This window comes from Saccopteryx leptura, chromosome 9 (assembly GCF_036850995.1).
Source record: "Saccopteryx leptura isolate mSacLep1 chromosome 9, mSacLep1_pri_phased_curated, whole genome shotgun sequence".
In the NCBI taxonomy this organism is placed as follows: domain Eukaryota; kingdom Metazoa; phylum Chordata; class Mammalia; order Chiroptera; family Emballonuridae; genus Saccopteryx; species Saccopteryx leptura.
The window spans coordinates 76,307,253-76,333,804 of record NC_089511.1 but is presented as its reverse complement, the minus strand read 5'-3'; the positions used below and the strand labels follow the sequence as shown (position 1 = coordinate 76,333,804).

The window sequence follows — 26,552 nt, the reverse complement described above, 5'->3', positions numbered from 1 at the left end:
CGGCTCTGTAGTAGACAAAGTAATGGCCCCCAGTGATGTCTACGCCGTAATCCCTGTAACTTATAAACATATTACTTTACACTGCTAAAGGGATTTTGCAGAGGAGACTAAGGGTACAGTCCAGGCCTTGAGACAGGGAGATTATCCTGGATTATCTGGGGAGGCGCAATCTAATCACAAGTACTTAAAAGCAGAGAATCTTTTTTAGCTGGGGTAAGATGGAATGAAAGGAAGAGAAGGAGAGGTTCAAAGCAGGACTCTGGCACACTTTGATAGCTTTGAAGACAGAAGGGGGGGCACAGTCAAGGAACATGGGTGTCCTCTAGAAGCAGGGAATGCCATTCACCCAACAGCCACCACAAAGGGGGAGGGAACCTCAGCCAAAGAACACAGGAACTGAATTCTGTCAACAACTCTGGGAATTTGCTATAGCAGAAATAGAAAACGAATAAAAACTCAAGACACTGGGTCCCCTGGACTGGCTATCTGACCAATCACCTGTCCATCTGAGTCACAGTGAAGAAAAGGACAGACACTTCAGCTTATATAGTCTAGCAGGAAAGACAGACAAGAATTAAATAAGAGTTAGGATTAACACATGACAATGGGAGAGCTCAGAGGTATGGAAGAATCTAGCAGGCTAGAGGAGGGCGTTCCTAGAGAAGACACCCAAAGGATAAGTGAGATTGATGAGCCCAGCGGAGAGGTGGGGTGGGGGAGAACATGATACAGTCACAGAGAGGAGAGAAGTTCAGTGTAAAGAGTGTACACAGTATGAACGTGATACTAATGTGGAATACAGTTAAGGGCCCAATCCAGAAGAGATTTAGGGGCTATATTTAAAAACTTGGAGTTTTTCCCTAAGAGTAATTGGTAGTCACTGAAAAATTCTGTGGTTAGATTTACAATTTTATAAAGTAACTTAGGCTGCAGTATAAAAAATGGAGGAGAGGAAAGAGGGTCCAGCTTAGACTGAGGTTATTACAACAGCAGATCTGAGCTGGCTTGGTGGGGGTGTGTGGATAGACTGAGGATGCAGAATGGATATTAGGATACAGAATCAATGGATTTGGGGTGGTTCCTTGCAGTGAGAGAATAGAACAAAGCATGGCCCTAAATTCCGGCTGTGAACTGAAGGGATAGTCAGCAGTGTGCCTTTGGCTAAAATGGTAAATCCCTGAAAAGAAGCAAGATGTATGTTTGCTGAGATTTCTGTTATTGTGGTGGTTGTTTTGGGGTGGAGGGAGCAGTGCAAGGTTGATAAGCTGTTTTGGACATTAACTTTGAGGAGCCTATGGGGAGTCCAAATGGAGACGTTCTGGAAGCATTTATATCCAAGGGTCTGGAGCTGAGGAAGAGCTATGAAGCGAAGTAAAAAACACAGGGCCAAAGTCAGAAGTCTGAAAAAACATTTAGGGGATGGAGAAAAGCCAAGGAGCTAACAAAAGATGTGGAAGGAAGTGGGAGAGAGAGAATACAAAAAATAAAATATCACAGAAGCCAAAGGAAGAAACCTCTTCAAGGAACAGACTCTCAGCAGGTCAAACATGGCTGAGGGTAGTATCTGGAGTGGACTGAAAGATGTCCAACAGATTTTGACAAAGATTGGAAAGTGACTTAGATTTTGCTACATGGAGGCGACAACCCCAGGAGAGACCTCAGGTCTCCTGCGGGTGGACTGATGTCCACACCTTTACTACACGGAGGTGGCTTTTCTAACTCTCCAGCTACATCATGGTAGCCTTTCTCTGTCTCTGATTTCAATGAGCTTCCACTTAGAATGATGCTGTAATTTTGAACTGTACACTTATCTTAGATTTGCTAATTTGAAAACACACATGCACACAACTCATCTGTAAGTAAGATTTAACCACCCAGCAATCTGAGCAGCAGATACAAAATTTCATTTGGTATAATATCTAATACTTATGTGAAGCTAATTAAAGATAATTTGGTCTTAATGAGGCAAAGAGAATATAACAGTGTTCATTTCAAAGTAGGCTGATCCATGAAAGTCAAGCAAAATAATTTTCTAGTCCCAACATTTCCACAGATCTGAAGACTATTTGCTGATTCCCACATTCGTATCAGTGGTTAGAAGAATCCTGCACTTTTGTGGGATGTCTTACAGTTACTGATAATCTTCATATTATCTCACTGGATCCTCACAACAGCCGTGTGGATAACAGGGCAAAGCTGTCCCCCTCTGCATTTTACAGACGTGGAAAACTGCAGTCACACAGCCGGCAAACAGAGAACTGAGAGACCACATCTGGGGTTCCTTGCACTATGCACCTCACCTCACATTTTTACAACCTGCAAACCTAAATGATATTTTCAAAAGAACTTTCAGCAGAAAAAACATAATTAAAGAAAATACAACCCTTTTGTGGTATTGAGCCATCTTAAGAATAGAAAATTTTCTAATTGTCTGTATGATGTAAGCAGAAGGGAACATTTATTACCCACGTCTATGAAATCTAAGCAGAGTCTAATGTGGTATCATACAAATGGCCCTTCAGATAGAGGCAGCTAGGAACCAGCAGGCACACGTGGAAAACACATTTAAGAAGGACCCTCCTTGTGAGCTGCTGTCTACATTTCCTTTTCTTGGTTTTATACTGCTCTGGCTATTTTTTTCACACAAACATCTTACATTAGGGATTCCTTTGATCATTATAAACAGTCTCAATTCAATCCTAGAACCAATAGGACTCTTTTGAATGTGAGAGGCCATTACCATAAGATCAGCTAGGAGTACACACCAATCTGTAGTTCCCACTTGAGAAACTGGCCTGGACTGTGACAACGGGGCTCTCATCATCATTAAAGGGCACTGTCGAGCCATCCCAGCCTATTTTATTCTTTTCCCTATAATAACCAACAGGTCACAACAGAGAATTATAGCTACATTAATTCCCCCTAAGCTCTAAGAAAAACCGTATTTTATTTTGATTCTTCTATTTAAAGACTAACAAATAATAAAGTCCACTCATCTGATCTACCAGATGAAGTAAATTAAATGTCTACAATGCATCTCCTAGAATTAAGAACAATGGTTTTTTTGACTAATGTAGCTAAATCCAGACTGGCACCGTACTCCAGGGAATATTAAGTGAACCTCAAGAGTACAGCCGGATCCCATTGCAGAGTCCAGAGAAGCACTGTGAGCCATCCTCTGTCCTAAACAAAGGGACATGGTGACCCCAAAGCTTGAATTTCTGCCATGACCCATACCTCCACGGCAAAGCCTCTGGCTCTTTCTGCCTGAAGGGAGGGAGAAAGACTGGCTTACAAAATGACTGTAGCTATATAAGCCTTCTAGACAGAATCCTCAATCCATTCTTCTCCATTTTTGAAAAGATAAAACAAGAGAGTATTTTTGAAAAGAGAAAACATAACACTACACTTACATACTCTGGAAAAGTAAGAAGCTTTAGGGGGGAAAATTTCAGTGACCTCCAACTATAAGGGAGATCAAACCTCTCCTTTGGCAGGTCTTCAATCTGGGAAAGACGAAGGGAGATTGATTACATCAGAAAATCTAAGATCTACCTGTTTAGAATTACACCTTTATACCCTGTGAAGGAAGCCTTGAAGTTATGATCTAGAAGATAATGATCTCGAATTCCTTATCAACTCAAGTAAGTGTATCACCAGAGGTAAGAAAATATAAGAAGGGAACTTTTCTTCCCACACTTAAATGCGTCTTTAATCTGTCCAGGCGCCTGGACAAATACATATTCACGAAATAAAGCAGTGAAGGGTATTTTTAAAGTACCACCTTAAAAATCACAAAAGGTAGACTTTAGACAAGTGAACGTCACTGAAATTGATCAGGCAGTTAAACAAAAGAATAATTCATTCAGAATGAGCCTCGTGAGAAAACCCAAAAGATAACTACAGAGTCAGAACTGATGAGTGAGGCACTACCTCACCAGGATAAAACAGGGAAATTGTAAGGTTGAAATTTATTAAACTGAACATACAGATAATGTTTCCCTGCCCTTTTGTCACTATCCATGATAACATGGGCAGGTAAAAGAATTTTAATAAATCCGTAAAGCCCATCAAAAAGACTGTCACAATGCATTTCTCAAGCAGAGTTTGAAATGTCTTATTTCCAAGGCTTTCCCCTCCTAGTTAGGTCCTGAAAGCTGCACAGAGCCCATCAAGTTAAACCTTCCTAAGAGGAAGAAGACTCATTACACAACACTGCCATGCCTCAGCGTGAAACATCTCCTCCAGCCCAGCATCAAGCAGCTGTCAAAAGCGGAGATAAGATTTTAAATTACTTGCAACAATTAAGGACAACAATATCAAACATGCCAAATAATAACAATGGCTGGCATTTACAGTACATTTACCAGAGTTGTTGTAGACCCTGTACTAATCTATTTACTTCTGTCCTCTCAAGTGACTCCTACAAAACTCAAGAGGTAGTGCAAATATTATCTAATTTTCTAATGATAAAACTGAGGCTCAGAATGGTTAATAAATCAACTCAAGGTAGAGGAGCTGGGCTATTGCTGGCTTCCAGTTTTCTCTTAACCACTACATAACACTGACTTCCTCAAAGAGAATAAATACACTATGGCATTCTGCAGTTTTTTGTTTATTGTTGTTTTTATTTTAGCGAGACAGAGAAAGGGGAAAGAGAGAGAGAGGAAAAGAGAGAGAGAGAGAGAGAGAGGAATATTGAGCCATTCCTGAATGTGCCCTGACAGGGGATCAAATGGCAACCTCTGAACTTTGGGACAATGCTCTAACCAACTGAGCTATCTGGCAAGGGCTGTTGTTGTTTTTAAAGATAACTATAACTCTAGAAATAATAGTTGGTCATGAATTTAAGAATAACTGTGGGATAAAGTTTCAGTAAACTAGAAGAAAATTTAAAGATTAACACAAAGAGATTAATTTTAAAAATCCAATAAATGTCACTCAAAAAACATTTGGGGGCATTGCAATTTGCAAGAGGTCCAGTGTCCCTACCCAGCATTCCTTGACTTCAACATCACCTTCTACATGGACCATTCTTTTCCTATATAATTCTAGGCTTTTTTTTTTTTTTTTTTTTTTTTTTTTCAGAGTCAGAGAGTCAGAGAGAGGGATAGATAGGGACAGACAGGAATGAAGAGAGATGAGAAGCATCAATCATTAGTTTTTCATTGCGACACCTTAGTTGTTCATTGATTGCTTTCTCATATGTGCCTTGACCACGGGCCTTCAGTAGACCAAGTAACCCCTTGCTCGACCCAGCGACCTTGGGTCCATGCTGGTGAGCCTTGCTCGAACCTATGAGCCCACACTCAAGCTGGCGACCTTGGGGTCTCAAACCTGGGTCCTCCACATCCCAGTCCAACACTCTATCCACTGCGCCACCGCCTGGGCAGGCAATTCTAGGCAATCTGAATTTCTTTCATGCCTGATGATTTCTTCATTCTATCATTGCAATTTCCAAAATATGTACTATATATACTATCCCTTTCATTCAGAGTCACATAGAACTGTGAATGTAATATTATATTTCACCAGTAGGTGTCATGACCTGAAACACTATTTATTATTCCAGCTCAAATATCTCTTAATTCAGTGGTCCCCAACATTTTTTGGGCCACGGACTAGTTTAATGTCAGAAAATATTTTCACAGACCGGCCTTTAGGGTGGTACGGATAAATGCACAAAATAAAATTATGCAACCGGCATAAAAACTGTAGTATTTTTAAATATAACTGTCGAACTTATGAGACAAGCGTCAAGAGTGAGTCTTAGACGGATGTAACAGAGGGAATCTGGTCATTTTTAAAAAATAAAACATTATTCAAACTTAAATATAAATAAAACGGAAATAATGTAAGTTATTTATTCTTTCTCTGCAGACCAGTACCAAATGGCCCACGGACCGCTAACGGTCCGTAGCCAGGGGGTTGGGGACCACTGTCTTAATTGAGACTTCAGGTTATAGAAAACACGCGATTCTGGTTGTATCCAGCCTGAAAACTTATGTAGGTTCCTTCACATAGAATCTGTATGCAAAGTAGACCACTCCACATTGAATTAGCAATGCTGGTATGAAATTAAAGGTTAATTATAAGTAATACTATAAAGTAGTATATAAAGACATATCTTTATGTTGGTGGTAATATACTCATACTTTCTTATCCCTGCAGTTTTTTTTTTAATTTATTTTTTTTATCCCTGCACTTTTAAAAATTTTAAATGAGCCCTGGCTGGGTAGTTCAGTTGGTTAGAGCACTGTCTAATACACCAAAGTTGTGAGTTTGATCCCTGGCCAAGGCCCATACAAGAATCAACCAATGAATGCATAAATAAGTGGAATAACAAATCGATGTTTCTCTCTCTCTCCCCCCTCCCCCTTCTCTCTCTCAAAAATCAATCAATAAATAAATAAATTTAATGTATTCTATTACTAAATAATTGCTTTATATAACATAACACACTGTTGAAGGAACAATAATCAGCATGTGGCTATAATGGGGAGTCATTCATTGTACACACATACAAAAAAATACCAACTTACCACTACTGCCACAATCTGCACAGGACAGGAGTTCTTCTGGTTTCTTTTCACGATTTGATTCCTTAGTCCCCAAACAGAAGCTACATATTGGAATGGGATCAGCACGAGGCTATGACAATTAAAATGAAAAATATATTGTTAGTTTTCCACTTCAAAATTAAAAACAAAACATTAAAATCATAAGCTTCTTACATATTTCTTTAACAAAGAAAAACTGAATAAGGTATGCAAATCAACATTTTCTGCTAACGACAAAAGATCTCTTAAATTATTTTATACTATTTATTACATGAATATGTTTTTAAGTGTAATACATAAGAATGAAAAGTGATTTTTATTAAACCAATGAAACCTAAGGCCTATGTGTGTGTGTGTGTGTATCTTTCCATTAATGAACATCAAAAATTCATTTGAAATCTCCTATCATTCCCATAATCTATATGCCTATAATAAATTGAGGCATCTACATATTCAGCACTCTAGATTACAAATATCATCTACTTAGGTCAGATTGTTTAGCGGAACTTTATCAAATGTTTTAGTTCAGATTACTATTATTCATCTATTAAACATCTGACATAAAATATTGGTGTTTTTTAGGAGATATAATAACAGAATTAGAACTAAGCAAGAACTTTAAAATTCTGTAGGATCACTTGAGACAATTAAAAGATCATTAAAAGCCCTTTCTGGCCTCCTATAGTCTTCAAAAGTAAACCACATCATGCCACACAAAGAAGATAAAACTCAGTCTCTGACATTTCCATTTTAATAAAAGAAATAACAAAACATTTGTCTAACCCCCTAGCACCCTTTAACTCTCACTAAGGAAATTGCTTTGAACAATGTATAAATCTGTATACACTTTGTGTCTCCACTGTTACTTATGACTACCAGCAATGCTAGTATTCCCATCCATATGAATAGTTGACTGTGCCTACAGATCTGGTCAAATTTATTTTGAACAACCAAAACTGTACGAAAACTAATTTTTTTGCATATTCCAAGCCTTCACATGTGTTGTCTAACAGCTATCTGAATGCAACTATAATGTACCTGTATTTATATTTGAGTTGCATGAATCATAAATTCAAGGCAAAATAACTTAGTATAATCACAAATTTTTAATATAAATTTAAAACAAGATTTTGCTAGGTCTTTCTAAATATACATCAGCATAGAATAAACAGCATTTGTTCAGCTACTCTATCCCAAATGCCTAATCCATTGCCTGATGCACAATAGGCACTCAAAATATATTTTCTAACTGAATAAATGAAAGAGACATATGCTAGTTTAACAAAAACTAACCCATCTCCAATATTTCAAATGATAATAATAATTCCAACAAATGTCTTAGTTCGCTGTAAAATCTCATCAAAAAACAATTCATCTTATGACCAAGCATTTGCAAAACTGTTGACTATGTTAATTTCATCTTATAATATAAGTGTTCATTATCTTGCCCTTAATTTCATTTAATGTGTTCAGGCTTTACTTTCTGAGGTAGCTATGCAAATGTTTTACTTTCTGAGGTAGCTATGCAAATGTTTTTGAGGCCTCAGTTACAAAGCAGAGGATAAAACACTTTGTACTAGAAAAGCCAAAAAAGACCAGCTACAATAAATTGGTCACTGATTCCAGCCACAATTTCTTAAATGCCAGATAATCAGCACTGCATAATTATGGATCCATAGTTATTACTTGCAACTGCTCAACTGCAGTACCTTGGGAACACTTTTGTTCCTTTAAATAGCAATTAAAAGAACAATCTGGTTTTTAAATGACAACATTCCCCTGATAGATTCTAGCTAAAACTCGTCCTTGTACTAATGGGATTCCTGCTTTCATTTGATATAACAATGCTCAAGCCATTGCTGCCATCCTTGCCGTGATAAATAATTTACAAAATGTCACATATCATTCATGCAATGAAACAAATCTAAACCTGCAATTTCATTTTTCTTTCCCAGATAAATTTTTAGCTATAAGAAAGACATGGCCATCAGCCAGCATTCATGCTCATTTTTCGTTTTTAACTAAAGGTAACACAAAGGACAAAGGTTGTTAGTAGTTCATGGCCAGAAAGACTGATGTCCCACACTCTGCCCAATAATAGAAAGCATAGATGCTATCACTTCACGCTACATTCAAGCAAACCCCACCATGCTGATGAATGCTCACCACCATTTATTTTAGGGATAACTATCTCACAACACTCTATAAAACCACTGCATTATACAGAAATGTCTGCCCTGCTGAATTATTGATAATTCAAAGCACTTTTTTGCTAACCTCGGTATAGCCAAGTCTAATTAACTTTAAAAAATTGTCACTTGTATGAAATGAAACTTTTATAGTAATGCATGTAAATGGGTCACAAAATTATTATGATTCACTAGTCTCAATCAGACTCCATACAAACTGTTTCAGAAATAATCCCTGGTAATAGATTAAAATGGAATGTAGTTAGAAAGTGGTCTGAATATATGGCAACTTAATTCTATGCAAGTCTACTACAGACATATCACATTTAAAAAGAATGAAAGTATCTGCCAATTCTTTTTTTTAGCAAGAGACAGATAGACAGCGATAGAGACAGAGACTGGAAGGGAGAAAGATGAGAAGATCAACTTGTAGTTGTAGCACTTTTAGTTGTTCATTGATTGTTTCTCACACGTTCCTTGATGGGTGAGGGTGCTCTGGCCAAACTGGTGACCCCTTGCTCAAGCCAGAAACCTTGGGCCTCAGGCCAATGACTATGGGATCATGTTGATGACCCCATGCTCAAGCCAGTGACCTTCCTCTTAACCCCCTGAGCTCAAGCTGGTGAGTCAGTGCTCAAGCCAGATGAGGCCACACTCAAACCAGCGGCCTCAGGGTTTCAAACCTGGGATCTCAGCATCCCCAGGTCAACAATGTTCTAGCCACTGCACCATCACTGGTCAGGCATATTTCCCAATCCATTTTTTTTTTTTTTTTTTACAGAGACAGAGAGAGAGTCAGAGAGAGGGACAGACAGGGACAGACAGACAGGAACAGAGAGATGAGAAGCATCAATCATTAGTTTTTCGTTGCGCATTGCAACACCTTAATTGTTCATTGACTGCCTTCTCATATGTGCCTTGACCACGGGCCTTCAGCAAACCGAGTAACCCCTTGCTTGAGCCAGTGACCTTGGGCTCAAGCTGGTGAGCTTTTGCTCAAACCAGATGAGCCCTCGCTCAAGCTGGCGACCTCAGGGTCTTGAACCTGGGTCTTCCGTATCCCAGTCCGACGCTCTATCTACTGCGCCACCACTCGGTCAGGCTCTCCCAATTCTTAATTCTTTTCTTGGTATGTCACAAAGTCACCTAACCTGCTGATCACATTTTCTTATCAACAAGCCTGAATTATCACAAGCTAATTTTGAGAATTAACACCCAAGAATAGATTTAAACTCTGCAGACTGCTTAGGAAGCATGTCCTCCTCATCTCCCATGTAATGGTCATAGTATAGCTGCTAGGTTAGAGGCTACTCATACAGTATCTCATTTAATCATCTTAACAAGTCTGCCATGAATATACACTCATTATACACTTATTATCTGAGAAGTTAGGTAACTTTTCTAAAGTTGCACAGGTTCAAGTGTGGAGTTGGGATTTAAACACAAGTCTGTCTTCTCTAAAGGTCATTCCTCATCTATACTACCTGCCATTCCGCTTCTCTCCTCTTAGAAAAAAAAATATGTAAAAATTATCTTTTCAGCCTGACCAGGCGGTGGCACAGTGGATAGAGCGTCAGACTGGGATATGGAAGACCCAGGTTCACAGAGACAGAATCAGAGAGTGGGATAGATAGGGACAGACAGACAGGAACAGAGAGAGATGAGAAGCATCAATCATCAGTTTTTCATTGCAACACCTTAGTTCTTCATTGATTGCTTTCTCATATGTGCCTTGACCGTGGGCCTTCAGCAGACCGGGTAACCCCTTGCTCAAACTGGAGACCTCAGGGTCTCGAACCTGGGTCCTCCGCATCCCAGTCTGATGTTCTATTCACTGAGCCACCGCCGGGTCAGGCTATGTAATAGATTATTAATTACAATGGAGAAATCTGGTAGACATCTCCTTAACCCAGTGATCAAACCCAACACCAGTATGGGACAAGCAGACATCATGTGCCTCCCAAGCATTACATGGAAGGACTCAGCACTGCCTATGCAGTATTCCTCCTGGAAATACTGACCCTGAACCTAACCATAAGGCAACAATCAGGCAATTCCAAATTTAAGAACATTCTATAAAACAACTGGCCAGGACTCTTCAAAATATGTCAATGTCATATAAGATACCAGAAAGGACAAAACCAATTTAGGCATGAAAACCTAAATTCATGAACCTTGCTTGGATTCTGAATTTTAAAATACCCATAGCTATAAAGGACATTAATTGAATAATGATGGAAATACACACTAAGCAGAAGACAATATATAAACTAGATGTAACAATTTTTTGAGTCAACATAATTGTGATTATATAGGAGAATGAAGCATTCTTAGAGGAGCTGTGTATTAAAATATTTTAAAGTGCCATGATATCTATAACTTAAGTTCAAATGACATGGGGGGGGGGGCCCTGTGTATATTTGTAAGTGTGTGTCCACGGAGGGAGAGAGAAAGCAAATATGGCAAAAGGTTAATGGTTGGTGAATCTATGTAAAGGGTACTTGGGTATCTTCATTACATTATCCTTTCCATTTACCTGCATGTTTGCAATATTCCAAACAAAAAGTTGAGGAGGAAAGAACATCCCCTCCATTGTAAAAAAAAAAAAAAAAGAAGATTCAGACTAAATTATTAGTTGGATTACAAGCATTTATAAAATAAAATCAATCATTCCAATTACCAATTCGCAGGAGATAGAGAGTAGAGGAAGGTGTTAATGCATAGAGTGAGTCAAAGCAGGTTTATAGTGTGAGTACATGGACAGTCTATTCTTGCATTATTATTTATTTATTTTTAATTTTTTATTTTATTGATTTTAGAGAAGAAGAGGGCTCTATGCTTCGGATGATGCTCTAACCAGGCTAGCTACCCAGCCAAGGCATATTCTTGTATTATTTTTTATTAATTATTATTTTCCATATGAACAACTGTAAACCTCCTTTTGCTCCAACTTGTATATAGTAGGGGGATGCAAGTACTAAAACTCTCCAGGACAAATGACCCAGTTTCACCAACAAATAAATTAAAAGGAAGATAGAGTGAGTAAGCAAGGCTTATCAGCTAATCACAGGGTATGGACCTTATCTCAATCATGATAATTTACAAACAAATGGTAAAACTAAATAAAACTGCATGACCTACTACTGAGGGAACTGGGGCTAGTTAGCCTTGAAGAGACTGTTGGGAGGGCACCAGCTGGGTGTCTTCATCCAGGGGAAAGGGTCAGGTTTGTTCTCCACGGCTCGAGAGCACAAAACTTGGACCGGCAGGGTTCATCTTTTCAATGGAGCTGTCCAGCAACAGAATGGATTTTTTTTTTTTTTACTGTTTCCTTTATTAATGTATTTATTTATTTCATTTTTAAAATTAAAGCTAAATATACATAACATAAAAATTACCACCCTAACCGTTTTTAAGTATACAGTTCAGTGGCATTAAATATATTCACATTATTTTACAACTAACATTAACTATCATCATCATCTCCAGTACTGTCATCTTCCCAAACTGATACTCTGTACCCATTAACTAAGTCCCGACTGCCCTCCCCCTCAAGTCCCGGGCCACCACCCTTCTAGTTCATGTCTCTGAGTTTGACTCCTTTAGGTACCTCACTCAGTGTGGACTCATACAGCCTTTGTGAAATGGGTTCTTGCTGAGAACATGAGAGGCTCCAGTAATCAGAAGACCATGGAGAGGTTGAAGGGCCCTTCAGGACTGTGAGCAAAGGAGCCTCACACAAACTGGAGATCTGGGACCCTTCAAAGGTTCCTTACAGATGAAATATTTTTAATGGTTTCATGGCTGGATAATTTCTAAGGCCTCTCCCAGCTCAGCTGTAATTTTTTATTGATTCTATTATACTTAAAAAAGTTTTTTAAGAGTCTTCAGGACCCTCATCCTCAAAATAAAATAGACTTTTCTGAGGAAGTATTCTTTAAGTTCAAGACAATGGACTTTTAAAAAGGTTTATGCTTGCTGATGGTTACTTTTGTTTCTGCCACGAAGGAAACACATTAGTTAGTCTCATTAGTCTAACTAACAGGATAAAAATAAATGAAAGCTCATGTACTCAAGAAGAGCTGGGGCACCCAGGCTCTCATAGCTTCCTCCTGACAAAAGTAAGTTTTGTCTCCATCACAGTGGTCAGGGACACTGCCCTCTCCTTGCACAGTCCTCTATGGATTCACCTCCCGAGTTATCTACAACAATGATCGACAACTTTTTTGAATCTACTTATAAAACATATCACTTTAGTAATTGCAAGTGTTAAAAAATAATTCAGCATTTTTCATTCATCTATTTGTATCATGGGAAGATCCAGATTTAAATTTTGCACTCTGAGCCTCGAGTTTCCTCGTTTGTACAAGGGCACAACAGTGTCCATGCTATTTAGCTCCAGGGCTGCTGATGTTCAAATATGAGTGTGTGTGAAGTAATTTGTAAATAATAAAGTTCTATTCAAATATTGTTATGATTATTTATAAATTCTCTTTAACTATAAAAACAAAAAGAGCAAATAAACAACTTTAAGTCCTTGATAAAGATCAGCACAAATGAATTGTTCAGGAGTTTAGAATTACTCCATAAAAGATTTTAATTCTGTGAGCTCCCATAATAAATATTAATCTAAAAGGGTTTTTTCTTTCTAATGAATTAATCAGGGAGTGCAGGAACAGGGTAGAAATGCCTCAGTGAGAACCAAGAGGCCTGTCCCTGATTTAATAAAAGGAAAGCTCTATGTAAAAGGGAAAAAAAGGTGTCAAAGGAAGAAAAGTATAAACACAGAATCATATGTGAATAATACCACAATATAAATAAAGAGGAATATAAATCCTTTACACCCAATATCAAGACAGTTCATCTTTGGAAAGAGTGTTCTCTACCCTTGAAATCAGACAGCTCAATGACTCCAAAACAAGTTGTATGAAAGGACTGTTTTAAGACTCTTCTGTATGTCTGTCTTTAGTCTGCAGCCGTTTCTTGTTTTGTACTGAAATTTGAAGTTTAAGTAATAGTTTGCCATTTACCAAAATGCTTTTCTCACTTGTGTCGAAAACACAAACCATGTGAGTCAGGACTGGTGGCTCTGTCTCTGTTTCACACGGGAGTTAAATGCCTCCATAAGATCACGTAAGTATTAAGACGGAGGGACCCCAGCCTGCTGCCTCCAACCCTTTGCTTTTTCACTCTCCCCATGGTTGGTCCCTCCATTTCATTTGGAGGTTGATTCGGACATCACCTTGTCAGAGAGGCTATCCCTGACCATTCTCTCTGGCATTGCATTCCACAGCACCACTCTGGGTTGGTTCTCCAGGCACAGCAGTCACCTCTGTCTAACATATTATGTATCATGTGTCTATTTTATTTCATTGAACTAAGCCATGAAAGCTCCATCAGGAGGGCAGAGGCTTTGTTCACTGCTGTAGCTGCAGCCTCAAAGTACATTTGTTGAATAAATGAATGAACAAATGAGCAAACTGCTTTCAGGACAGTAACTGGTTCCTCTGGTTTAACAGGTCCAAAAATAGCTATTACTTTCTTGAATGTATATCCTTAATGACAACAAGATGACATCTGAAGCAACCATTGATGGCACGGTGGGTTCCATCACCGTCTAACCCAAAGACCTTTGTTCTATGCTATTTACAATAAATGACTCTTATGTTTGGACATAATTGTACTTCCCTAGGTATAATCTGACAAGATAGAATGAAAATTTTCAAATCAGCTGGGAGGAAAATTATCTCACCACTACTACAAGTATTAACTATTAGGGCTCACTCAGTAATAGTACCAGCTGCATGTAAGATAGATTTTAGGCCTCACCCAGATGCCAGTACCTAATTGTGATCTCCTCATTTCTCTCTCAAAAAAGAATACAAGTGCTTGACCTGTGGTGGCGCAGTGGATCAAGCGTCGACCTGGAAATGCTGACGTCGCCAGTTTGAAACCCTGGGCTTGCCTGGTCAAGGCACATATGGGAGTTGTGGTGAGAGTAACAAAGTTATAACAAGAGTATGAATCTATTAAATCTTTTTTCTTTTTAAAAATATCTTATGAACTTTGGTGCTTTATTATTAGTAATGAATTATTTTCCACAAACAGCACCACTCATAGGACCAGGACAATAGAGGCTGAAAATTGTTCATGTTGTTTTCAGGGTAACATACTTTGGGGGGGTTTGTTTATTTGTTTCTTTCCACTTCAGCACTCTGCTTGACACTTCTCTAATAAAGAATGAGACTTCATTTCTTGCAACTTAACCCACTTATTCAACTGATGTCTATCTGAACAGATCAAACACACTCCTAATTAGGATATAGATCATACACACTCAGGATTTTCCTTTATAGCAAACTGCTTAGATGTGGTCTTTGGAAATATATTAACTCTTAAAGTAGAGACTTCTTGTGATGATCTAAATCATCTATTTTTTTAAGGCGCGTTATCTCGTTTCCATCGGCATGCGCTGTAACTGTGGTCAATGCAGTCCCTCCTCCACAGGACGGGCTGGTGACCAGCCGCCCTCAGGGCTACTTCACATCCTTCAGGGCACAACAGAACTGTTTGCAACATGTCTATCACCATTGTCTCTACACTCATGAATGCTTTTGTTTTATTTTAAGGCTATTCTTACAATTCTGTCATGAATTTTAATCTAAATCAGCAGTTCTCAACCTGTGGGTCTCGACCCTGATGGGGGTCAAACGACCAAAACACAGGGGTCGCCTAAAGCCGGGGTTGCAACCCACAGGTTGAGAACCGCTGATCTAAATAGATGCTGAAATAATTTTTTTCCTGGAACACAATCGGAGATATACTTATTATAAGACTTTTCACAGGCAAAAATTCTACAATAATTTTACTCTCACCATATAGATTTTTTTGGATCACCTCCCTTGCTCATTATACTTCTCTGTGGGTAATTGGTTCTGTGAGGGAGCACTATATCATTCCCACTAGCTCTGGTTGAGTTTCTGTATTACTCTCAGCAAAAGGATTTACTACTGCTAATGTATGGAGATCGTGAATGTAGCTGCTATAAATTACATCCTGTCACAATGAAGAGGGCTCTATATATTTTAAGATGGACAAGTAAATTAAATCTAATAAAATAAATATATTTAAAAGCATCCCTACTCATATCCATAAATAGATCACTTCTTTTTCCATTTAAAAAGTCACTTAGAAACAAAAACAATATCAGTGACCAAACACTGGGAAATTCCCACAATCAAAGGCTGGTTCAGAAGTATAAAATAATAAAAGCTTAGCTACAAAAGAATAAGAAGAGAAAGAAGACTTTCTGAGAACATCAGCCACAACAATTATCAACTGTGTGGAGCTAATTGAAATGCTCACATTGTATCCTGTAGTCTAGAACTTGTTCAATTAGGCAGGTGTGCCATTTATCAGAGTGCTGATTAAGGAAAGTGATTCTTCTACTGGAAGGAAACAAATCTAAGCCTGTACCCTGCATTTAACAATAGGATCTCATTTGTTCTTTTGGGGGGGGGGGGGAATGGGGGAAGATAATGAAACAAAACTGCCTTCCCCAGGGTCTCTAATTTTTTATCTGGACAAGGACTTGGCTTTTTAAGATTTCATTTGAAAGTCTCTCCTCCACCCCTACCATTAGAAACTGCAGATACTGCATTTATCTTCTTAAGAGGGATCAAAGTCTGATTTAACACAGCTGGAAATTCAACACATGGTTACAGTAAGTCAGTCTGTTTAGGATTTACAAACTATTCTCTTTGGCAAGCATGTCACAATATTAACAAATAAGATAATCCTTACTCTACATTTTGAAAAATAAAAATTTTAAATCAATTCATACTCAAGTATCACAAATCACCAATGTTTTTCCTTTCTTCCTTCCCTCCTTCCCTCCTTCCCTCCTTCCCTCCCTCCCTCCCTCCTTCCTTCCTTCCTTCCTTCTTTCCAGAAGCTGGAAGCATGCGCTCAATTGGGATCCACCCAACATACCCACTAGGGGGCGATGCTCTGCCCATCTTGGCATTGTTCCATTGCAACTGGAACCATTCTAGCGCCTGAGGCGAAGGCCATGGAGCCATCCTCAGTACCCGGGCCAACTTTGCTCCAATGGAGCCTTGGCTGAGGGAGGGTAAGAGAGAGATAGAGAGAAAGGAGAGGGGGAAGGGTGGAGAAGCAGATGGGTGCTTCTCCTGTGTGCCCTGGCGGGGAATCGAACCTGGGACTTCCACATGCCGGGCCAACGATGTACTGCTGAGCCAACTGGCCATGGCCTCTTTATTTTTTTAAGAGCAGTTTTAACCTGACCAGGTGGGTAGTGCAGTGGATAGAGCGTCAGTCTGGGACGCGATGGACCCAGGTTAGAAATCCCAAGGTTGCCAGCTTGAGTGCAGGCTCATCAGGTTTGAGCAAGGCTCACCAGCTGGAGCCAAGGTCGCTGGCTCAAACAAGGGGTCACTCGGCCTGCTGTAGACCACCCCCCCCCCCGGTCAAGGCACATATGAGAAAGCAATCAATGAACAACTAAGGTGCTGCAATGAAGAATTGATGCTTCTCATCTCTTCCTATCTGTCTCTCCCTATCTGACCCCCCCCCCCCCATCTCCATCACACACACAAAAACAAAGCAGTTTCAGATTCACAAGAAAATTGAGAGAACGGTACAGAAATTTCCTATATACTGCCATCCTCCACCACAAATGCTTGGCCTCCCTTCCTGCCAGCGCCTCCCATATCACTGTCCACACCCCCCACCCGTGGTGCATTTGTTAGAACCGAGGAACCTGCACTGACACAAAGCTATCACCCAAAGTCCATACTTCACATCAGGGTTCTCGGACAAATTTATGACGACATGTATCTACCATTATGGTATCTTTATCATACAGAGTATTTTCATGGTTCTAAAAACTCCCAGCGCTCTGCCTATTCATCTCCCCCTCTATCTCCTGGCAAGCACTGATCTTTTTTCTTACTGTATTCATAGGTTTTGCCTTTTCCAGAATGTCATATAGTTGGAAGCATATTGCTGGCTTCCTTGGTTGCCCCAATTCATTTGTTTTAATCTACATGTGGTGTTTACAACCCCACCTAGGCAAGATGTGAACCCAGATGTTCTCATTACAATTCTACCAAGAGAAACCTGCATGAACTGCTCAGAGGAGACACAGGCAACTGCATTGATTGCAATTAGATCCAAACACAAACAGGGAAGTATTGGGTTGGGGAATAAGTTCGTAGCGTTTTTATATTTTCTTTTATTTTACAACGATTTGTTTGCTGTTTGGCAAAGGGTAAGTATTCATTCAATAAAACTCTTTCTGCTCTACAAAACTATGTTAATTGTATTTTTTGAGTTATTTAATTTTTATTAGTTTTGAGGCTTAGAAATGGAATACCCAGGAGGCAAAAATCAACATTTTCGACACCTGCTCTTCTTTTCTTTTCATCAAGGTCAAAAAGCTGCCGAAGCAGCCCGGGACATTTGCGACGTGTATGGAGAAGGTGTCATAGGCGAGTCTACAGCACGGAAATGGTTTGCAAAGTTCAAAAATGGCGACTTTGAGGTCGATGACACGTGCCGCACCGGAAGGCCTTCTGAATTCGATGAAGAACTGGGAAATGCTCGAAAAGAATGCCACAGTCAACAAGGAGCTCTACATTGCCCAGCTACACCGCGTGAATGAGGCTATTCGACTGAAAAGACCTGATCGACATGGTCAAACCATACTCCTTCACGACAACGCCAGGCCCCATGTTGCACAAGTCATCAAAGCCGCACTTCAAGAGCTCGGATGGGAGGTCCTTCAGCATCCGCCGTATTCTCCGGACCTTGCACCGACCGATTACCATCTTTTCCGCTCCCTGTCAAACCATATGAAGGGCGTTACCTTCGATAACAAAGAGGTCCTTAAAAACTGGCTCAACAACTTCTTTGACACCAGACCAGGCGATTTTTGGCGGAACGGCATCAACAAATTGGTCGAGAGGTGGGAAGAGGTTGTAAACAGCAACGGCGAATAAATAATTGATTAACTTATTGATATAATTATTGTTTTTTGTTTAAATAAAAGTCTTCGGTAAAAAGGCTACGAACTTATTTCCCAACCCAATAGAATAAAGAGTTGAGACATAGGTAAGTGGATAGTAACAAGCTAGAAAAGTCACGTATTAGTCATTTTATCAATAATATCTTATCATCACCACTCCTGACAATATTGGGCTTTCCCAGAGATTTACATGACAGTTGAAATGTTATGTGCCATCAGTAAGTTACTAATATTTACTCAGCACCCAAGTATGCCAAGTAGAATATAATTGCTACTCCAAGTTCTTGTCCTCAAAAATAGTGTAATTCCATTACCACCCTTAATTCTCAATTGCCCTGTGGGCACATAAATCATCTGATGTCCAGAATCTCCAGGCGCCTGATATTTCTGCTTTTGTTTTCCTCATTTTCAGACTGCCTTTGACCCTTTCAATTACAATAGCCATACACACTAGGAAAAGAGGATTGCTTTGATAATTACTGCCTGAATATCAAGAGTTCTGATCCTCGAATTATGTGTATTTCTTACAATCTTTAAAGTCAAGGTATTATTAAAGTGCACCCAGCAAATATTTTAAGGTCAATTTAAAAAAATTTAAAAGGGGGGAATCATATCCTGGAACTCCTATGGGTCTACCATATCATGCTTTTTACTTAAAAAAATTTTTAATTTCTTTTGAATGCTGATGAACAGGAGACGCCAAATCTTTTTCTCCTGCAAACTACTACCTTCTTTATTTGATCCAGCTAATAACACTGTTTTGTCTTTTCCAAATAGCTCCAGATATATGGAAAAGGTTTATATAGGCGGATGGGGATCCTCAAACCCCTCAGCGAGATCTTCTGAGCATGGCTTTTAAGATACCAAGAGGCAGAAAAAGCCCAATAGAGATCAGGGGAACTACCAGCTCTTAGGATACGCCCTTAAAGGCTCCAATGCCCCAAAGGGGTATCATAGGATGCCATCTGGGTCCTGCTTCAATAGTGGAAAGGAAGGTCATTGAGCTAAAGCCTGCCAGACTTATATGCCTCTGCTGTGAGGAAACAGGGACACTGGAAGGTAGGCTTCCCCCTCGCTCCTCTAAGGGAAGGTTCAGTCTCTTCCAGCCTGCTCCAGCCACCTAAGACCTAACCTTGCCCAGAATGCTGGGGTTTGCCACTGAAGGCTGAAGGGGCCCAGGGCCGTCGGCCCCATCTACGACACTGTGGACGAGCCTAGGGTATTTCTTCCAAGAAGCAGGTAAACTGATCTCATTTGCACAAGGGCCACTTAACTATGCTTTGCCTGAATAGTCAGGTTTTTTATTCTTCCCTCAAAGATCTCTGTTGTGGGTGTTGATAGTCCTATTTTCTGCAGCTTTGTTTAATATATAGTGTTTCCTTTATTCCTCCTACCTCAATGCCCCACTCATATTTCAGGCTGGGACCTACTCCTAATTTAGAGCTCTCTTTCCCCCTTTTGCCAACTTCTATTATGAATCTACTTTTGCCACCCAGCTTAGTGTATCCCAAGGTTCTCTTTACCAAGCCACAGTCGCAGAGCTCCAGGGAAAAGCAACCTGGTCTCATCTCTCCAGGCAGAGGAGAACAGAAGCTCCATATCCACACATGCTGCAGATGGCTTTTCCAGTCTACCTGAATCATTACCAGCTAGAAGCAGCCATCATTGGGACTTGGACGTGAGCTGCAAAGTATAGAATTGTGACAACAATTCCAGTGCCATGCAGACTTTTCCTGGACTCCTGCTCCTTGTGACAGCTCCTAACAAACTGAACTGGGGTTGGGTTGCATTTTTCAGGGATTTGGCATGGTGTTGGGGCCAACTTGGACTTGGTGAACATGTTAAGGACACTACTCTTTTATGGATTCTTGCTGTATTAGCCAAGAGTTTGCTTAAAGGCTTTAATCACTGTAAAAAAAAAATAGAAGACTGGATAAAGAAGATGTGGCACATATACACCATGGTATACTATTCAGCCATAAGAAATGATGACATCGGATCACTTACAACAAAATGGTGGGATCTTGGATAACATTATACAGAGTGAAATAAGTAAATCAGAAAAAAACAACAACAAGAACTGCATGATTTCATACATTGGTGGGACATAAAAACGAGACTAAGAGACATGTATAAGAGTGTGGTGGTTACGGGAGGAGGGAAGGAGGGAGAGGGGGAGAGGGAGGGGCACAAAGAAAACCAGATAGAAGGTGACGGAGGACAATCTGACTTTGGGTGATGGGTATGAACAGAATTTAATGACAAGATAACCTGGACATGTTTTCTTTGAATATATATACCCTGATTTATTGATGTCACCCCATTAAAATTAATAAAAATTTATTTATTAAAAATAAAGAGTTCTGATCTTGTCTTTTGGACTCTGCCTTAAACCTCTTTGTGGTAGATTCTAGTCTGAGTGCTTTAGGCCAGGTACCATCCCAGCACTCTGCTCTCTGCTCCAGCATCACTGCAGTGTGGGAATGACACAAAACATAAGCCCCTCCCCTATTAGTGCAACGCAACCTATGGCACGGCCAGGAAGAGAAACACCAGATGTGACAGGCTTTTGTCCCAGGGAAAGGAGTTTTTTCTTGTTGTTTTTTGTTTTTTGTTTTGGTGTGTGTTTTGTTTTGGTGAGAGAGTGAGAGAGACAGAGAGACTGGGAGAGAGATGTGAAGCATTAACTCATAGTTACATCAGTTTAGTTGTTCATTGATTGCTTCTTATACCTGCCTTGACCGAGCTCAAGCCAAGCCTGTGACCCCTTGCTCAAGTCAGCAAAAGGCCCAAATATTTAAGCTCAATTTCCCAGGGCTTTAAGAGTTTACAGACCTAAGGGGTCCCCAAACTTTTTACACAGGGGGCCAGTTCCCTGTCCCTCAGACCGTTGGAAGGTCGCCACATACAGTGCTCCTCTCACTGACCACAAATGAAAGAGGTGCCCCTTCCGGAAGTGCGGCGGGGGGGGGGGCGGATAAATGGCCTCAGGGGGCCGCATGCGGCCTGCGGCAGTAGTTTGGGGACGCCTGTAGGGGTATACAGTAGGTAAAATAAAGTTCTCTATTTTTTTTTTTTTTTTTTTTGCCTGGCCTGTGGTGGCGCAGTGGATAAAGCATTGACCTGGAACGCCAAGGTTGTCAGTTCAAACCCTGGGCTTGCCTGGTCAAGGCACATATAGGAAGCAACTACAATGAGTTGATGCTTCCTGCTCTCCTCTCTCTCTTTCTCTCTCTCTCTCACTCTCCTCTCTCTAAAAATTAATTAATTAATTAATTTAAAAAATTAAAAAAAAAATAAAAAGTCTCTATTTTTGTGAAATCAATTTTTTGGGTCATATTTTAAGTCAAAGTTTAGCACACCGTGAGCTCTTTATAGGTGATACTTGTTTAGTTTATTTTTACCACAAATAATAAAGAACTATATACACCTTAAATGTTTGATAAATATCTGTTGAATATATTGATATAAATGTAATATTATTTCTCGTACTTGCTACTTTCTCATCACTTTTTAAATTATATTCTTAACCTGAGTATATACTATAGATGGTAAAGAAAGAAATAATAACAGTATTTGATTAGGGGAAAAAGAAACACTCTTAAATGTTTGCCCATTTAAGACCTTCACATTTACCTACTTACATTTTTTAAATCGTAAAATACGGGCCCTGGTTGGTTAGCTCACTTGGTTAGAGTGTCATCCTGATACAACAAAGTTGTGGGTTCAATCTCCGGTCAGGGCACATAAAAGATTCAACTGATGAATATATAAGTTAAGTGAAACCACAAATCAATGCCTGTCTCTGTCTCTCTCTCTCTCTCTCTCTCTCTCTCCCTTTCTCTCTCTAAAATCAATAAAAATAAAAATAAACAATGTAAAATATACATAACATAAAATGTATAATTTTAACTATTTTTTTTTGTATTTTTCTGAAGCTGGAAACGGGGAGGCAGTCAGACAGACTCCCGCATGCGCCCGACAGGGATCCACCCGGCACGCCCACCAGGGGGCGATGCTCTGCCCATCAGGGCGTCGCTCTGCTGCGACCAGAGCCACTCTAGCGCCTGGGGCAGAGGCCATGGAGCCATCCCCAGTGCCCAGGCCATCTTTTGCTCCAATGGAGCCTCAGCTGCGGGAGGAGAAGAGAGAGACAGAGAGGATGGAGAGGGGGAGAGGTGGAGAAGCAGATGGGTGCCTCTCCTGTGTGCCCTGGCCGGGAATCGAACCCGGGACTTCCGCATACCAGGCCGACGCTCTACCACTGAGCCAACCGGCCAGGGCCTAATTTTAACTTTTTTTTTTAAATTCATTTTAGAGAGGAGAGGAGAGACAGAGAGAGAGAAGGGGAGGGAGGAGCTGGAAGCATCAACTCCCATATGGGCCTTGACCAGGCAAGCCCAGGGTTTTGAACCGGCGATCTCAGCATTTCCAGGTCGACGCTTTATCCACTGCGCCACCACAGGTCAGGCCTTAACTATTTTTAAGGGTAAAGTTCAGTGGCATTAAAATAAACACATTCACACTGTTGTATGATTAAGTTAAATTATATTTTAAAGAGTTTTGAGTAAATGCATACACTCCTGGACTCCACATCTCTACCAAGAACATTTCATAACCAGAAAGTTCTCTCTTGCCCCTTCCCAGTCACTCCCTTCTCACACTCTTTCCCAAGTAACCACTATTGTGATTTCTACCACTGGAGTTTGGGTTGTCTGTTCTAAAATTTCATAAATGGACCCAGATACTGGTTTCATTCACTCACCATATTGTCATATTCATTCATACTGTTATATATATCAGTAATTCATTTCTTTTTATTGTTGAGTTTTTTTATCTGTAAAATACACAAATGTTTGTTTATTCTCTACAGTTGGTCAGCATTTAAGTTGTTTTCAGTTAGGGCTAAAATGAATAAAACTGTTTTGAAAACTCTTGTAAAAAAATTTTTTTTTATTTGTTTGCATCTCTCTTGAGTAAATACCTATGAGTGGAACTGCTGGGTCAAAAGGTAGGTCCTGTAGATACTTATCTTTATTAGATACCTCTAGCTAGCTTAATTTAGAAAATGCTAATTATCTATATCAGGAATTAAGAAGGGGATGTCACACAGATCTTGAAGATGTTAAAATGATAAAAAATATTCTAAAAAGCTACATTGAGCAACTTAGATAAAATGAACAACTTCACTGATAAACCAAATGAAAAAAACTAACACAAGAGGCAACAGAAAATCTGAGTAACTTCAAATCCGTTAAAGAAAATGATTTTTTAAAAAATGTTTATTGTACTGATTTGAGAGAGAGAGGAAGGGAGAGAGAGACAGGAATGCTCTGTATGTGCCCTGACCAGGGGTCGAATTGGCAACCTCTGATTTTAGAGAGAGAGGAAGGGAGAGAGAGACAGGAATACTCCTGTATGTGCCCTGACCAGGGGTCGAATTGGCAACCTCTACACTTTGGGATGACGCTCCAACCAACTGAGCTGTCTGGCCAGGGCCAAAATGATTCTTAATTTAACACCTCCCTACAGAGAACCCCAGGCCCAGATAGCTCTGCTGGTAATTTTATTAAGAACACAAAACAAATCTTATACGATTTATTTTAAAAAACAGAGAAGAAAAAAGAAATATTTCTCAACTAATTTCACATAAGGCTGGCATATTTCTAACACCAAAATCAGATAAAAACATTACCAAAAAAAGGTATAAAAAAACCCAACAAATATCCCTATGAACATAAACTCCCATCTGTTTTTGTTCTTAAATTTTACTTTAAAAAGATCAAGTTTACTGAGATGTAATTTACAGATAATAAAATGTACCTTTTTTTTAGAGAGAGAGAAAGAGAGAGAGAGGTGGGGTGGGGGGACAGGCAGACATGAAGGGAGACAAATGAGAAGCATCAACTCGTAGCTGTAGCACTTCAGTTGCTCACTGATTGCTTTCTCATATGTGCCTTGACCAGGGGGGTCCAGCTGAACCAGTGATCCTTCGTTCAAGCCAGTGACCATGGGTCATGTCTATGATCCCATGATCAAGCCCACGACCCCACGCTCAAGCTGGCAACCTTGAGGTTTCAAACCTGGGTCCTCAATGGCCCAGGCCAACACACTATCCACTGTGCCACTACCTGGTCAGGCTAAAATGTACCCTTTCAAAGTTTGGACAAATACATATACCCATATAATCAACATAACCATTAAAAAATAGAACCCTTTTATCAAAAGTTCCCTTCAGCTCTTCTGCAGTCTAGGCTACTATCAACATGCTTTCTATCACTATAGGTTATTTTGTGTCTTAGAACTTCATATATGAAGTCATACAGGATGTACTACTCTTCTGTGGCTTCCTTATTTATGCTCAGCATGCTTTGAAATTCATCTTTTGAGAAAGGGGAGGGTTGTTCATGTGTGAGTACTTTATTCTTTTAAATGCTACATAGTATCTCTCTCTCTCTCTCTTTTTTTTTTTTTGTATTTTTCTGAAGTTGAAAACGGGGAGGCAGTCAGACAGACTCTCGCATGCACCCGACAGGGATCCACCCGGCATGCCCACCAGGGGGCGATGCTCTGCCCATCTGGGGCGTTGCTCTGCCACAATCAGAGCCATTCTAGCACCTGAGGCAGAGGCCATAGAGCCATCCTCAGCGCCTGGGCCAACTTTGCTCCAATGGAGCCTTGGCTGCGGAAGGGGAAGAGAGAGACAGAGAGGAAGGAGAAGGGGAGGGGTGAAGAAGTAGATGGGCGCTTCTCCTGTGTGCCCTGAACAGGAATCGAACCCAGAACTCCTGCACGCCAGGCCATTGCTCTACCACTGAGCCAACCGGCCAGGGCCATAGTATCTCTTTATACCAATATATCCAAATTAGTTTATCTATTCACCTATTAATGTAAATGGATAAAACATCTGCACTCTTTACAAGGTTTGACCTGTATGAATAAAGCTGATATGAAAATCCGTGTGAAAGTGTTTTTCTACACACGTTTTCATTTCTCTTTGGTATACACCTAGGAGTAGAATTGTTGGGTCAATGATAAGTGGATGTTAAACTTTATAAGAAATTCTCCATAGTAATTGCACCATTTTATTTAGAATTATTTTTAAATTGTACCATTTTAAAGGGTCAGTTGCACTTGACATTGCCAGTCTTTTTAATTTTTAACCATTCTAGAGAGTATGTAGGAGTGGCTCATTGTGGTTTTAATTTGCATATCCTTGATGGCTAATGATTTTGCATATGTTTTCATCTGCTTAATGGCCATTCAAATATCTTTTGTACAGTTTCCGTTAGATCTTCTGCCCATCAACATGGTCTACTGCCAGATCCTCTTTCAGTGAAAAACTTTTTGCCCCAGACACTGAGAATGCTACAGGCAGTCAGTTTTCAGCTGTTTCTCCCTCAAGGATAGCTTCCGCTGCAGAAAGTCCTGTCATCCCAAGGATGCACCCCTTCCTGGGTTGGCTCACATTGTAGTACTACATAGGTCCTCATCACTGAGTGATGCAGAAATACAAAGGCTTGGTCATCTTGGCCCAGCTCTTGTCCCAACTCTCTCCCAACCATGAAAGATCAATCCAGCTCCAGAGCTATATATGAAGTCAGTGAGTGAGGCTGTGATTAAGCTGTATCACGGCTCAGCTTCTCCCTTTGCTCAAAGCTGCTTTGTTGCCCTTTCTCTCACAAGTGCATCCCTTCACGCGGTGCACACACAAAACCATCTCACTGCCTGCTTCCTGAGGAACACTATCTATGT

The 26,552-nt window shown here is 40.0% G+C and overlaps 1 protein-coding gene and 1 non-coding gene across 8 annotated transcripts in view; both read right to left on the bottom strand.

The window, feature by feature from the left end:
• The window catches only part of KAT6B (lysine acetyltransferase 6B), a 207,508-nt gene that overhangs the window by 66,709 nt on the left and 114,247 nt on the right, over window positions 1-26,552 (bottom strand). For all 7 annotated transcript variants that reach the window (XM_066349991.1, XM_066349988.1, XM_066349994.1 and 4 more), the window contains exon 4: window positions 6,543-6,651. In XM_066349991.1, coding sequence (XP_066206088.1) covers window positions 6,543-6,651 — 109 coding nt within the window. The remainder of the gene's footprint in view (window positions 1-6,542; window positions 6,652-26,552) is intronic.
• TRNAT-GGU (transfer RNA threonine (anticodon GGU)) lies at window positions 23,006-23,081 on the bottom strand. Its single transcript has one exon. It is a non-coding gene; the product is annotated as a tRNA-Thr (tRNA).